Below are 14439 nucleotides of genomic sequence, written 5' to 3' on the forward strand. Positions count from 1 at the left end.
CACCACTGCACTCCAGCCTGGGCAATAAGAGTGAAACTCCATCTCAACAACAAAAAAAAAAGCAAGTGCCACCCCACATGCTGCATGTCTTTACTGTTAAAATACAAAATATCAGTGTCAAGTATACTTTAGTTTGAGAAAGCCACACAACATAACATTTGTATGTCTCAGTAGAAACTAAATTATAAACACCTAATATGCCTCTAAAAGAAATCTGGCTTAAGGATGATATTTATAGACAAAGAAAAGGATAAATGATGAAGTGAATGTAATCTAGAAGATTAGTGGATCTGATCCCACAAGAAGTCAAGCAATCAAAAAAAAACTTGTGACATATATCCTGTAAATAACATTTGATCAGAGATATTAGTAGACATTTATTCATTTTAACACAAGGACTAAAAAAATTGCCTTATTTGCAGTGCACTGTCTTCCTGAGGGGTGAATTCAAATGAATCTACCAAAGTATTTTTAATAAAAGCTATATTTAAGTACAAACTGGCTCAAATATTTGGGAAGAAAAGGTAATATAGGAAAGCTACCCAGAGTACAGTAATCCACACTAGACTTATTAATAGTATGCAAACAAAACATCTTTTTAAGTGTGTATCCCCATGTATATATTTACTGTAGACTGTAGTTTTTTGATAGTCACTTTAAAAATATTAGAGCTTTGAATTTTTAGACTAAAGGCTATCTAAGTCCTATAAAGAAAAAAAGACATTTTGTCTTATGAATTGTTAAATTTTTCTCCACAGTGCTTTTAATAAAGTATATGCAACTATATAGTTTAACAGCATAACAATCGTTATTCCAAGACATCTTCAGTAACTTTTGAAATAGCAAATTTAAATTTTAACATGTTCTTATATTTAACATGTTTGATATTTTCTTCTAGAATATCATAGCAAATAAATATTTAACACACACCAAAAGTACTTAAAAGGTAAGAAGCTCCTTTCCTTTGGACATCAACTTTTAAAAACACGTACAACTTTTTGAAAGACAGAATTTACAAAGACAGAACTGTACTGACTTAAATTTGGAATTTACTAATTACCAGGGATACTTTAGTGAGTCTGCATATGTGTATTATTAATACATCTTAAACCATACTGCAGATAACAAAAAAAAGATACTTACACTTCTCTTCCAGAGAGTAATGACTGTATTCAAAGTCTGAGGGAATGACAAAATGGGATGCACATCTAATACTGATACACAGTTCTTCGGAAAAGACTAGTTTCAGCTGTTTCCAGGTTTACAGAAGATGATGGAAGCAGTCTCTAATATGTTAATCAAGAAAATATACGCAATTGCCAGCTACTATATATATATATATACAGAAAATAAAGATGGTGAGTCAAACAAAACATACAAACTTGGTAACTTCTCACCCTCCAGATATTTTGAACATATTTAAAAAATTTAAACAGATAGGATATCACTGTGATCTTAAAAAGAGAACTTTAAAAATAACACATTATGGAATAGTAAAACTGAGTTGCTAAAACCAAAGTGGTAAATAGTTTTCTTGATGTCCTCACACTCTTAACTAAAACCCAAATTAAAACTACCAGCTAAATTTAATCCAAGTGTTGACTTTTTAAATGTCAATACTTCCAAACCTCCTTTAATAATATTTTAAAATATACATAAACTTAATACATTACTTAAGAGTTAATCTCATTTCTTTGAATGTGGGCTTTGGCCTAACTTGCAGAATGCTGGGGAAACATTAAAAAAAAACAAAAAACAAAAAACAACAACAAAAAAAAAAACTAAATCAGCAATTTTCTTACTTTCTAAGTATACTATTAAATAAAGTAACTGAGGCTGGGCACAGTGGCTCGTGCCTCTAATCCTAGCACTTTGGGAGGCCGAGGTGGGTGGATCACCTGAGGTCAGGAGTTCGGGACCAGCCTGGCCAACATGGTGAAACCCCATCTCTACTAAAAATACAAAAATTAGCTGGGCGTGGTGGTGCGTGCCTGTAATCCCAGCTACTCAGGAGGCTGAGGCAGGAGAACTGCTTGAGCCTGGGAGGCAGAAGTTGCAGTGAGCCAAGATCATGCCACTGCACTCCAGTCTGTGTGACAGAGACCCTCTCTCTCTCAAAAAAAAAAGACTGAAAAAATGTTTTTGTAGTGCAAGAATCAAGTAGATGATTCTCATTTGGGGGTTATAATGAAAAAAAGACTCAAAATCTATTTCATTAAGGGGAAAGGCACTATTTTGAGTCAATAAAAATCTGAAGGGTTGCAGTTTTGTAGTCAACTGAAATTTCTGAAAAGTGATATAAAATTAAAGGCAATGTCTCGATATAGAAGATACAGGACATATTTTTACAATTACATTTCATAACAGCTACATTTTTTGTTAAATCTAAAGAGTCTGTAACATACACCCATGTGTATTTTATTTCTGAAGAGTCAGTGGCTCAGAGATGTTTAGTTTCGACTTCCGGTTCAGTGAAATAGTCCAAATGTTGGAATTAAATATATGACTTGCTACTCGCCAAAGATCCACAATATATTCACACCAGATAGACCAAGATTAACTCTCCTATAAAGAGAAAAAAAAATTTTATTAGAATTGGTTGCCAAGCATTTAAGGTCTTTTTCTAATAACAAAAATCTTTATGATTAATACATGTTTAATTGATATTTAATGTGATTCTGCAATGAATTATGTTATACATGGTTTATCAGGTGAATTCCAGTAACAGTAATTACTTTCTTAACTATGCTTAAAACTCAAATTTATAATAAATAGATTTATGGAGTGTTGAGAGTTAGTTTTTCAGTAAACAAGAACTATTACACCAGGTAATAGCTAACAGAATAATTTTAACAAGCAAGATTAAAGTAAAAGTATCAATTACATTTAAAAGATGGAAGATATGGAGATGCTAGCCTCTCAGAGAACTGTATTACTTGATTTGAATTAGGAATTTACTAACTACTGGAGATACTTTAGTGAGTTTGCATATGTGTATTATTAATACATTAAATCCTACTGCATATAACAACAAAAAAATACATATACTTCTCTTCCAGAGAGTAATGACTGTATTCAAAGTCTGAGGGAATAAGAGGGCTATAAGAGAAAGAAATTACTCACCTAACAAAATAAATCAACAGATAATATCTGAAACTGAAGAATCAAGAGAGCTGTATACCTCTATTATTTGGAACTATGAGAGTAATAACAGAAGAAAAAGCCACTTGGGGAATACAGTCTACTTTGGGAAGCAGACTTGGGGAATACAGGGAATTGCTCATTTCTGTCATGAACTTTTAGCCCTCTATGACTTTTAAAATTATAAGAATGTATTAACTGGTAAAAAGCTGCCAAAAATGCCTTTCAAAACAGGTAATTTTTATCAACTGTATTTTCCATTTCTTCATACCCGCACCGACACTACAAATGATAAATATCAAATTTGACAGAAAGAAAAGTTAATTTTGACTTGTTTGTGCATGAGTCTAAGTATCTTTTTGTGTTTAGGAGCTGTTTGCACACTTTATGAAGAAATCTTTCATACCTTTGTCCATTTTTCTAATAAAATCATATATGTTCTTTATATATAACAAATATAAGCTTGGATTTGCTATATTTGCAAACCCAATTACTACTGCTCGTATTATAGCAGAATAATGCTTTGCTTCAGTTTGTCATTTAACTTTAAACTTTATAGTGTCTTTTCCTGAACAGAACATTTAAGTCACTGTGCAGTCAATTCTGTCTAGATTTTTTTTTCCTTTTGCAAGTAGAACATTCATCTGATTCCTGTTACTGCACAAATACCTGGCATTAAACTGATAATGTATTTGGATCAATCTGTGGGTTTATGGTCATAAATCCAAATGGACTATATTTGAGCTACTCACTTATTTAAGTTATAGGAAAGTTTTTAACTATTTGTTTTAGGATGTATTTAAAAAATTATTCATGTTCGAAAGGTTAATAATTTCCAAGCTTTTCCCAGAGTTCAAAAACACTAGTTTTAGTCTAAAATGCTTAATTTTCCATATATAAGTTGCTCATTAAGAGAAGAAAGCGCTTTAAAAATTCTATCAATTTCTTTTGGCCTTTCAGAAAATTTCATTACATTTCAGTAAATGAAAAAGTGCTGCTCCACTAAGCACTTTTTCATTTTAATGCATATGACAGACCGTATATGGCACTCAAACCTCATGCTATCATGACAAACCATTAATGCATCAAAATATCAATTTGGATCCACAGAGGAAAAGATACATTTTCAATTAAAACCAAAAATTAATTGCTTATTTATATTATACAGGTTAAGCACCTACAATCTGAAAATCCGAAATGCTCCAAAACCCAAAACTTTTTGAGTGACATCACGATGCTCAAAGGAAATGCTCACTGTAGCATTTTGGGGATTTTTAGATTAGGGATGCTCAGTAATTATTGCAAATATTCCAAAATCGGAGAAAATCAAATCCGAAACACTCCTGGTTCCAAGCATTTCAGATAAAGAATACTTGACCTGTATTAACAACATATTTATATCAAATTCCATATTCCGTCTAATATATATATGTAAGTATATTTACAACCAAACATTCCTAGACATTTTAGGGGAAATTTGACATGGGAGAATGTCCAAGATATACCATAAGACTAAAAATTAGATCATGAAGTACTACGTTTGGATACAATACATTTTTAAGCAAAAGAAAGAAAAATAAAGCCAGGTGGAGTGGCTTATGCCTGTAATACCAGCACGTTAGAAGGCCAAGGCAGGTGGATCACAGCCTGGGCAATATAGTGAGATACTGTCTCTACACATAATTAGAAATTAGTTCTAGTTTATACACTCCTGTGTTATTTAAATACTTGTCTACTGAGTATGCATTATTTTCATAATTTAAAAATAAAAAACCCTGTTAGTTTAGATGCCTCACAAAAGTGAGTTTCCTAATCTTTCTTACATTAAAAAATATATGATAAAAGAAGCTAATAGCTGGGCGTGGTGGCTCACGCCTGTAATTACAGCACTTTGGGAGGCCAGGCAGGCGGATCACCTGAGGTCAGGAGTTTGAGACCAGCCTGGCCAACATGGAGAAACCCCGTCTCTACCAACAATACAAAAAATAGCCGGCATGGTGGTGGGCATCTATAGTTCCAGCCACTTGGGAGGCAGAGGTTGCAGTGGGCTGAGATGGCGCCACTGTACTCCGGCCTGGGCGACAGAGCAAGACTCCACCTCAAAAAAAAAAAAAGTTAATAAATGTTCATATTTGTTTACAAATTTTTGTTCATGTCTGTTTTAATCTTTACATCTAATATATTTAAAGACAGGAGCCTTGCTTTCTCTAGAGCAGTGCTGTCCAATAAAAATACAATACGATATAAACTGCAAATGCAAGCCACATAATTTTAAATTTTCTAGTAGATACCTAATAAACAGGTGAAATTAATTTTAAGAACATATTCCACTTAACTAAATCTATCCAAACTAGTATTTCAATATGTAACAAATATATACAATTTTTAAGGAGTTATCTTACTTTTTGGGGGCTATGTCTTTGAAATCTGTTACACATTTTACACTTTAGCGCACCCCAATTTGGTCTAGTCCTGCTTCAAGTGTTCAGTGCCACATGGGGCTGCTGGCTACTGTGCTGGACAGCACAGTTCTAGGACACGTATAAACTCTAAATTACAAATAGGATGCTATCTAAAACTTAAAGACGCATGCATATCCAAAGTGGAAATGACCACAATCCCTTCTGCTCCAAGCCCATCCCCCCACCCCTTTTTTTTTTTTTGCTAGCCTTAGGTTACTTAGTATGGCAGAGCTGGACCCACAACCCAGGTTTTCCGACTCCCAGATCAGGCACTACAAATATCCCTAGCTTTAGCTGGGGTCTACTTATTTCATATGTCATTTGATACACTAAAATTTCTAATCATCAAAATGACTACTAAAATTTTGAATTTCTTGCAGTATGTGAGCTTTGTTACCAAGTATGTAAACAATTTCAACTGACTACTTTTCCATTCCAGTTAATGATATTATGGAATAGGTACCGACTCAGTTTCTCTGGAAGTGTAAACACTTTGCAGAATACTTTGTGTCTGAAATGAAATGGCTTGGAAAAAAACAGACTCCAGATTTAAAAAAATGTTTTTAAACGGCAAGAGTCTAATTTTTACCTATCTATGAATTATTCCTCCAGGGAACACAACTATAATGCTAATGATGTAGTCTACTTGCCTTTTACCAATGGGTTCTGAGGAGTCAGCTAATGGATTGCCCAAAATAGCAGTAGTTTGTGACAGGGCTGAAGCCATTATCTATTGTTCAATCCATAAACCTTCAGTTACATGCTGCTGCCTTCTGCAGAATCTTAACGTAGGAAGAAAATCAGTAAATAACTACTTATGTTTTTAAAGCATAAGTACCTACCCAAGCATTCCTGACTCTTTGGTCTTTATGATGTAGAGAAACATCAACAATGTATGAAACATATTATTTCTGCCCTGGAACAAGGACAAAAAAGACAAGATTTAAACCAAACCAAGAAGATTCAATCTGGTAGGTAAATATATATCTTATCAATTCATATCCTACTAAACTCAGAATTCCATATAATTCAGACTTTCATTTATTCATTAAACAAAGTACCTACGCTTTGTGCTAGGAAGTGGGAATACTGCAGTGAGTAAGACAGAAAGGATACATGTCAAGGACATAAGGGCCAGTAGGAAAGGCAGACAGTAAACTAAGAATCACAACAAAGCCTGAGGAATGCTATGAGAGGAGGTGCCATAGGAACATATGAAGACGCAGTGTCTGATTTAGACTGGTTAGCAACAGAATGTCTCCCTGAGGGAAAGATTTTTTTTTTTTTTTTTTTTTTTTTTTGAGACCCAGGCTGGAGTGCAGTGGTGTGATCTCAGCTCACAGCAACCTCCATCCCCTGGGTTCACGTCATTCTCCTGCCTCAGCATCCCAAGTAGCTGGGACCACAGGCGCCCACCGCCACACCCGGGTAATTTTTTTTTTTTTTGTATTTTAAGCTGCAACCTGAAAGATGAGCTTAAAGAAAGGTAACATACTGGGCGGGGGGGCAGGCGGCTGGGGACTATGTTTCACACATGGGGAGAAACACTTAACTAAGGCCTGGAAGAGCCTGGGGAGCTATTCTGAGGTTGGTGCCCCTGTGCACTACACACACAAAAATGCTCTATAATGGCATAAACAAGTGTTGGGGTAAAAAAAAGCTTTTAGTCGTACTTTAAAATATATCAGAATATACTTTAGCATATAAATAACATTAAATATAAATTTATTTTATCTGCAAGGGAATACTAGGCAGCATATTGCTAGCTCTAAAATCAAACTATTGTATGTAATTTTTTGGTCTGTAAAAACAGCTCCTAATTTAGATTTTCAATTTACAGATTAACTTTTCCCCACTTACTCTGACTTAATGTGTTTTTAACTCAAGAATCTGAGAGAATGTATGATTTTTAAAAGATAATGTTTACACTGTGAGAAAAAGGAAAAAAAAACAGACAGTTGTTAAAAAACAAAGATTGGCATGGATATTCACAAGAACTTCAATGGCCCAAAGTATTTACATACAAAGCTAAAATATTAAACTTGAAAGAAATGAAATTAAAAACTCTTCCTGAGAATCTGAGAGAGCACAATTTATTATTATAGCCAATGTAAAATTTCTTAGTAAAGATGCTGGTAACAAAAATAATTGCAAAGGTTATCAACAGAACTGACGCTTGCAATTAAGAATAAAAAACCAGGCCGGGGGTGGTGGCTCACATCTGTTATCATCCCAGCACTTTGGGAGGGCAAGGCAGGTGGATCACGAGGTCAGATCAAGACCATCCTGGCTAACACGGTAAAATCCCCGTCTCTTACTAAAAATACAAAAAAAATTAGCCAAGCGTGGTGGCACACGCCTGTAGTCCCAGTTACTCAGGAGGCTGAGGCAGGAGAATCCCTTGAACCTGGGAGGCAGAGGTTGCAGTGAGCCGAGATCACGCCGCTGCACTCCAGCCTGGACGTCAGAGCAAGACTCTGTCTCAAAAAAAGAGTAAAAAACCTGTATGTGCTTGTAATCTTAGCTACTCAAGAGGCTGTGTCAGGAGGATTGCTTGAACCCAGGAATGTGATACCAGCCTAAGCAACACAGCAAGACTACCTCAAAAAAAAAGTAAAACACATTAATGGAAGTATAAATTGATACAATAACCTTTATTATAAAGTAATTTGGTAATACGTTATTTTTAAAGTCTTAAAAATATTTTGACCTAGAATTCCACTTTTAGAACTCTGGACTAAAGAAATGCAGATAGTTGTATGCATGAAGATACATTTTCAGCAGTATTTATTTTTTTATTTATTTTTTTGAGATGGAGACTTGCTCTGCCACCCAGGCTGGAGTGCAGTGGCGTGATCTCGGCTCACTGCAAGCTCTATCTCCCGGGTTCATGCCATTCTCCTGCCTCAGCCTCCTCAGCAGCTGGGACTACAGGTGCACGCCGCCACGCCCGGCTAAATTTTTTTGTATTTTTAGTAGAGACAGGGTTTCACCGTGTTAGTTAGGATGGTCTCAATCTCCTGACTTCATGATCCGCCCACCTCCACCTTTTCAGCAGTATTTATAATAAAAAATAAGAAATACCCAAAATGTACAACAGTAGAGAAATGGTTGAATAAATTATACTAGTGAAGTTTTTTTAGTAGCCATTAAGAAGTATTTTTAGGCCGGGCATGGTGGCTTATGCCTGTAATCCCAGCACTTTGGGAGGCCAAGGTGGGCAGACTGCCTGAGCTCAGCAGTTTGAGACCAGCCTGGGCAACGTGGTGAAACCCCATCTCTACTAAAATACAAAAAAAACAGCGGGGCGTGGTGGCGGGTGCCTGTAATCCCAGCTACTCAGGAGGCTGAGGCAGGAGAATTGCTGGAACCTGGGAGGCAGAGGTTGCAGTGAGCCGAGATTGCGCCATTGCACTCCAGCCTGGGTAACAGTGAGACTCTATCTCAAAAAAAAAAAAAAAAAAAAAAAAAAAAGATTTTTAATAGTATGGAAAATTAATTATGTTATAAAGCTAATATTTAAAAGCAGATATAAAACTACATAAATAATTTTAGCCCATAAAAAATATAAAGAAAGGGCCAGGTGCAGTGGCTCATGCCTGTAATTCCAGCACTTTGAGAGGCTGATGTGGGAGGACTGGTTAAGGCCAGGGGTACAGGACCAGCCTGAGTAACATGGAGAAACTCTGTCTCTACAAAAAATAAATTGGCCAGGTATACTAGTACGTGCTTGTAGTCCTAGCTACTTGAGAGGCTGAGGTGGAAGGACTTCTTGAGCCCATGAGTTCGAGGCTATAATGAGCTATGTTCATGCGACTGCACTCCAGCCTAGGTGACAGAGCTAGACTCTGCCTCTAAAAAGAGACATAAGACCAAAATGAAATTTACCAAAAGGCAATATAGCAATCAAAAAATCAACAATGGCTGTCTCAGGTGATGGAATGAGTGATTTTCCTTCTTTTTCTTTATACTTTCCCAAATTAAGCACATATTACTTTTATAGTAAGAAATATATATGTATGAAACACATTTCCCCTAATTTAAAAAATTTACTTCTTCTATCAACATGAGATTTTAATTTTAAAAACATTATCCAAGCAAATCACCCAAGACATTCTGTAACAGCATCTTCTTTATATAGAAATACCTTTGGCAGGTTGTATACATGACGCTGGTAGATGAGCTCGTAATGGGGAGGGTTGATGGCACTCTGATAAATGCAAAAAACATTCTCATTTGTAACATCTGTAAAGGAAGGCAATATGCTGCATTAAAAAACCAAACCCCCAGAGGTATTTTGTGTGAAAATCTCAACACATTCTTTTAGGAGAGGTTTATACCTGGTTTATTTGGTGTCTGAACAAAGTGCTGAGAAGTAAAAGTTTTTCCATCGGGATACTTCGGATGTGGAGGTAATCTGGAATCAAGGTAGGTGCAAAATACATGCATGATGATCTAAGGATGAAGAAATATATTTTTTTTTAAGTCAGCATGAAAATCTAGCATGGATGTAGAGCCCTTTAGAAACATCTGTATCTATAATGATTCCAATTAAAAAATTTTTCTCTAAAGAGTGAATTAGAAAAATGCTGTCAAATAGTTAGATTTACAAGATAAAATCTGTAGAATAAAAAGATAAAAACACATAGTTCAGGTAGCACACCTATTCTTTTAATTGAAAGTATTATTTCCTATAAAGATAAGGAATTCAATAATTCCTCTTAAATCATAAAGGAATTCAGTGTGTTTAAGACATGAAGCTAGGCTTAATTCAAATAATCTACTCAAAATTTAAAATAGAAAAAGATATTTGCCATCAAATCAGTCTATATTTTGATGGGAAGGTTTCCTTTTCAAATTGAAAAAGTTTAAATACTCCAGCCTACAAAGTTACCATTATCTGTTGAGGGTAGGGGTGGAGGGTGGGGCTTAAACACCAGACTCCCATTCCCTACATATTTGATCTTCATTTTTAGTTTTCCATAGCAACCTAGAAAAGCAGGGCATTCTTAGTTTTTTGCTAAGTGGATCATTCATACCAACACAGTTAATAGCAAAACCAAGATAAAATACATTCAATTCTCAATCTGAATCTCAACATAAAACTTAATTTTCACCCATAACAGTCACTATAAAAAAAAGAGAGAACATAATTTTGAAAAACTCGTAAGCATACAAAAACATTTATGTTCTTTGATCTCCTAAATATAATTCTAGGAGTCTCTCTTAAAGTGACAATCCCAAGAAAGCAAGCAATGCGCATCACACTATTTGCATGCTGCATTACTTAAGATCAAAAAACAAGTAAAAATCCTTCTCTACCACAAGTGTCTCAAACTTTTAGGTCCACTATAGGAGAATAGTTAAATGACAGTGTGTAATAATGAAAAAATATCTAGGTAGGAGGAGGCTGAAGTAAAAAAAGCCCTAAATATTACAGAAGCGGAAAAAAAGCAGAATACATAATTTTACATACAGGAGAATTACAAATATGACAAAAACATTAAAAAATAGTAGCAACCAAGTAAAGGGAAAAATACACAAAAATATTAACAGTGGTTGGGTGAACATGCTGATACTATTATAAATACCTTATTTTCTAAATTATTTTTAATACTTATGATAGGCAAACCAAAACACATAAATCCAGTAATGGAAACATTGAACTGAAAAAAACAAAATAAATCTAAGGGTCAGGCACAGTAGCTCATGTCTGTAAACCCAGCACTTTGGGAAGGTGAGGCAAGGGGATCACTGGAACCCAGGACTTCGAGACCAGCCTGGGCAAAAAAGTGAGACCCTATCGCTACAAAAAATAAAAAAAATTAGCTGGGTGTGGCAGCTCGGGCCTAGTCCCAGCTACTTGGGAGGCTGAGCTGGGAGGAGCACTTGAGCCCTGGGAGATCAAAGCTGCAGTGAGACGGGACTGTGCCACTGCACTACAGCCTGGGTGACAGAGTGAGACCCTGTGTCAGTCAGTCAATCAACAGTAAATAAATGAATGAATGAATGAATGAATCTAGGGGCTTACAGCAGAATCAGTGGGCAGGTCTGTATCCCACTTTCGTCCTTTGAAGTCGCCACCTCTGTTCCATCGAAATGAGCTCATACAACCTCCTTGAGAGAGTTCTGTGGCAACAAGGTGAAATTTTTAAAAGCTAAGAGTATGCAAAAAAGAAAAAAAAAAGGCTAAGGGAATATAATAAGGGAAGCAAATCATTTTAACTTGATCAAAACACCCAAACCTAAAGAAATACAAGATATAAAAAGATAAAAGTTAAACATGTCCCTGAAGACATCAGATAAATCCAAAATGTGGGATTTTAGATTTATCTGACTACTATTCTGGCTTCTTAAAAAAAAAGTCGATGGGTAGGGAAAATTTGAATATGGACAATATATTAAATATCAGAAAATTATTATTTTTTAAAGGTATAATTGTATTATGGTTAGGTAGGAGAATGTTCTTACTTTTAGGAGAATGCATGCTAAAAAGTAATGACGTCTGCAATGTACTTTCAAATGGCACAGCAAGAAAAAAAAGTGTGCGTGTATATACATATGTAGAAAGAAAGAATCAAATATGTCAAAAGGTTTCTAACTATCCAATCTAGAACAGGACAGTGTTCACTGTATTTTTTTTTTTTTTTTTTTTTTTTTTGAGACAGAGTCTTGCTCTGTCACTCAGGTTGGAGTGCAGTAGTGTGATCTCGGCTCACTGCAAGCTCCACCTCCCGGGTTCCTGCCATTCTCCTGCCTCAGCCTCCCGAGTAGCTGGGACTACAGGCGCCCACCACCACGCCCGGCTAATTTTTTTTTTTTTTTTTTTGTATTTTTAGTAGAGACGGGGTTTCACCGTGTCAGCCAGGATGGTCTCAATCTCCTGACCTCATGATCCACCGTGCCCGGCCCACTGTATTCTTTTAAGCTTTTTTGTATATTTGATATAAAACCTTTATATACTTTGTATATATGTGTACATACACAGACACTTTCTTTTTTTGGATGTACAAATACCCTGCTAACTACAAGGCAATCTTGCCAAAAAACTCAAACATGAATTTATGGGAAAGAGAAGGGGTTATGTAAAACTACACCATAGGGATGCATTCAGCAAAATCCACACTATGGGAACCTCTAAAGACAAACAATCCAGTTCTTCTGACAAAGAAATTGCAAAGGAAAAAAAAGGTGGATGGGAAGCATACAGCTTAAAATAAACTGAAATAACCAATTTCAATGTATTACGATATTTGAATCCCAATTCAAACAAACATTGCCAAAAAACTATGTATTTTTTTCAGATAGCTGGAAATTTGAACACAGACTTAATATCTCGTAACACAGGAAATATTAGGGCCAGGCAGCATGGTGGCTCAATCCTGTAATCCCAGCACTGTGGGAGGCTGAGGAGGGAGGATTGCCATAGCCAGGAGTTCAAGGCTGTAAGGAGCTATACACTCCTGCACTAGTGCCATTACTGCACTCCAGCCTGGGTGACGGAGCGAGCCCTGTCTCAAAAAAAAAAAAAAGAAAAAAAAAATAATAATATTAAGAATGATAATTGTGGCCAGGCGTGGTGACTCACGCCTGTAATCCCAGCACTTTGGGAGGCCGAGGTGGGTGGATCACCAGGTCAGGAGTTCGAGACCAGCCTGACCAACATGGTGAAACCCCATCTCTACTAAAAATACAAAAATTAGCTGGGCATGGTGGTGTGTGCCTGTAATTCCAGCTACTCAGGAGGCTGAGGCAGGAGAATCGCTTGAACCTGGGAGGTGGAGGTTGCAGTGAGCCAAGATTGTGCCACTGCACTCCAGCCTAGCAACAGAGAGACTGTCTCAAAAAAAAAAAGAATGATAATTGTATTCTGGTTATGTATGGTTGTATTAGTTTTCTAAAGGCTTAGCTGGGCACAGTGGCTCATGTATATAATCCCGGCACTTGGGGAGGCTGAGGTGGGAGGACTGCTTGAGCCTAGGAGTTGGAGACCAGCCTAGGCAACATAGCAAGACCCTGTCTCAAAAGCAGGGGGTTGCAGGAGGCTTATCTTTTAGTAATATACAAAGAAATATTTACAGATGAACTGATAATGACATGAGGGCTTGCTTCAAATAACACAGGAAGAAAGTGGATGGGGTATGGATAGGGCAGGGGCTGGCCAGGGACTAGTGATTGTTGAGGCTGGGTGATGTGTACAAGAGGAGTGTGTATACTATTTTTTCTAGTTTTGTGTATGTTTGAAATTCACCTTATATAAAATGTTTTAAAAAGTCATGAAAAATGTTTATTCCTGAACCCTGCTCTAACCTTACGGGAAAGGGAGAATGCTATAATATTTTCAAATTAAGATTTATGATAAATTTGAATACTATTTCTAAAACTTGTCTTAGTGATGAGAACCTTTTAAAAAGTTTATCCAAATTTTAAAAAATTCTAACTTTATGAATTGCTCTGTAAGTAGAGAGGCATAGAGGGTGTATGGGGGTGTCAGGGAGCCTACATTTCCTGATTCTCAAGTCAGTCTCCTCAGAAGAGCACATCTTCCACCAAATAAGAAGAATATAACAGAAATATAAGGAAGCAACTTATTAAATAGGAATTATAAAAATTAAGAGAAATAAGGCTCAGCACACTGGAACTATAAAGAATGTCATAGTGGCACCCATTCTTATGAGTCTAAAACTAGGAAATGAGTGAAATAGTCACTGGAGCCCACTTAGCTCATATTTAAGTTTCCTACACAAAATAAAATTATTAAGCTATAATTAATACGTATTTATAAGACATAAGTTATACTTTTAATTAAAACAGTTTTTCCTTGTTAATCTTTACT

The 14439-nt window shown here is 36.0% G+C and overlaps 1 protein-coding gene across 3 annotated transcripts in view; it reads right to left on the bottom strand.

Moving 5' to 3' along the window:
- Positions 1 to 723: 723 nt before the first annotated feature.
- TMEM209 (transmembrane protein 209) overlaps positions 724 to 14439 on the bottom strand; it is a 43688-nt gene continuing 29972 nt past the window's right edge. For all 3 annotated transcript variants that reach the window (XM_055283981.2, XM_055283986.2, XM_055283982.2), the window contains 5 exons: positions 11635 to 11732; positions 9944 to 10058; positions 9751 to 9848; positions 6446 to 6519; positions 724 to 2565 (listed from right to left, as the gene is read on the bottom strand). In XM_055283981.2, the coding sequence (XP_055139956.1) occupies positions 2511 to 2565; positions 6446 to 6519; positions 9751 to 9848; positions 9944 to 10058; positions 11635 to 11732 (440 nt within the window). In that variant the 3' untranslated portion in view covers positions 724 to 2510. The remainder of the gene's footprint in view (positions 2566 to 6445; positions 6520 to 9750; positions 9849 to 9943; positions 10059 to 11634; positions 11733 to 14439) is intronic.

Source organism: Symphalangus syndactylus, chromosome 6, assembly GCF_028878055.3.
Source record: "Symphalangus syndactylus isolate Jambi chromosome 6, NHGRI_mSymSyn1-v2.1_pri, whole genome shotgun sequence".
Taxonomy (NCBI): domain Eukaryota; kingdom Metazoa; phylum Chordata; class Mammalia; order Primates; family Hylobatidae; genus Symphalangus; species Symphalangus syndactylus.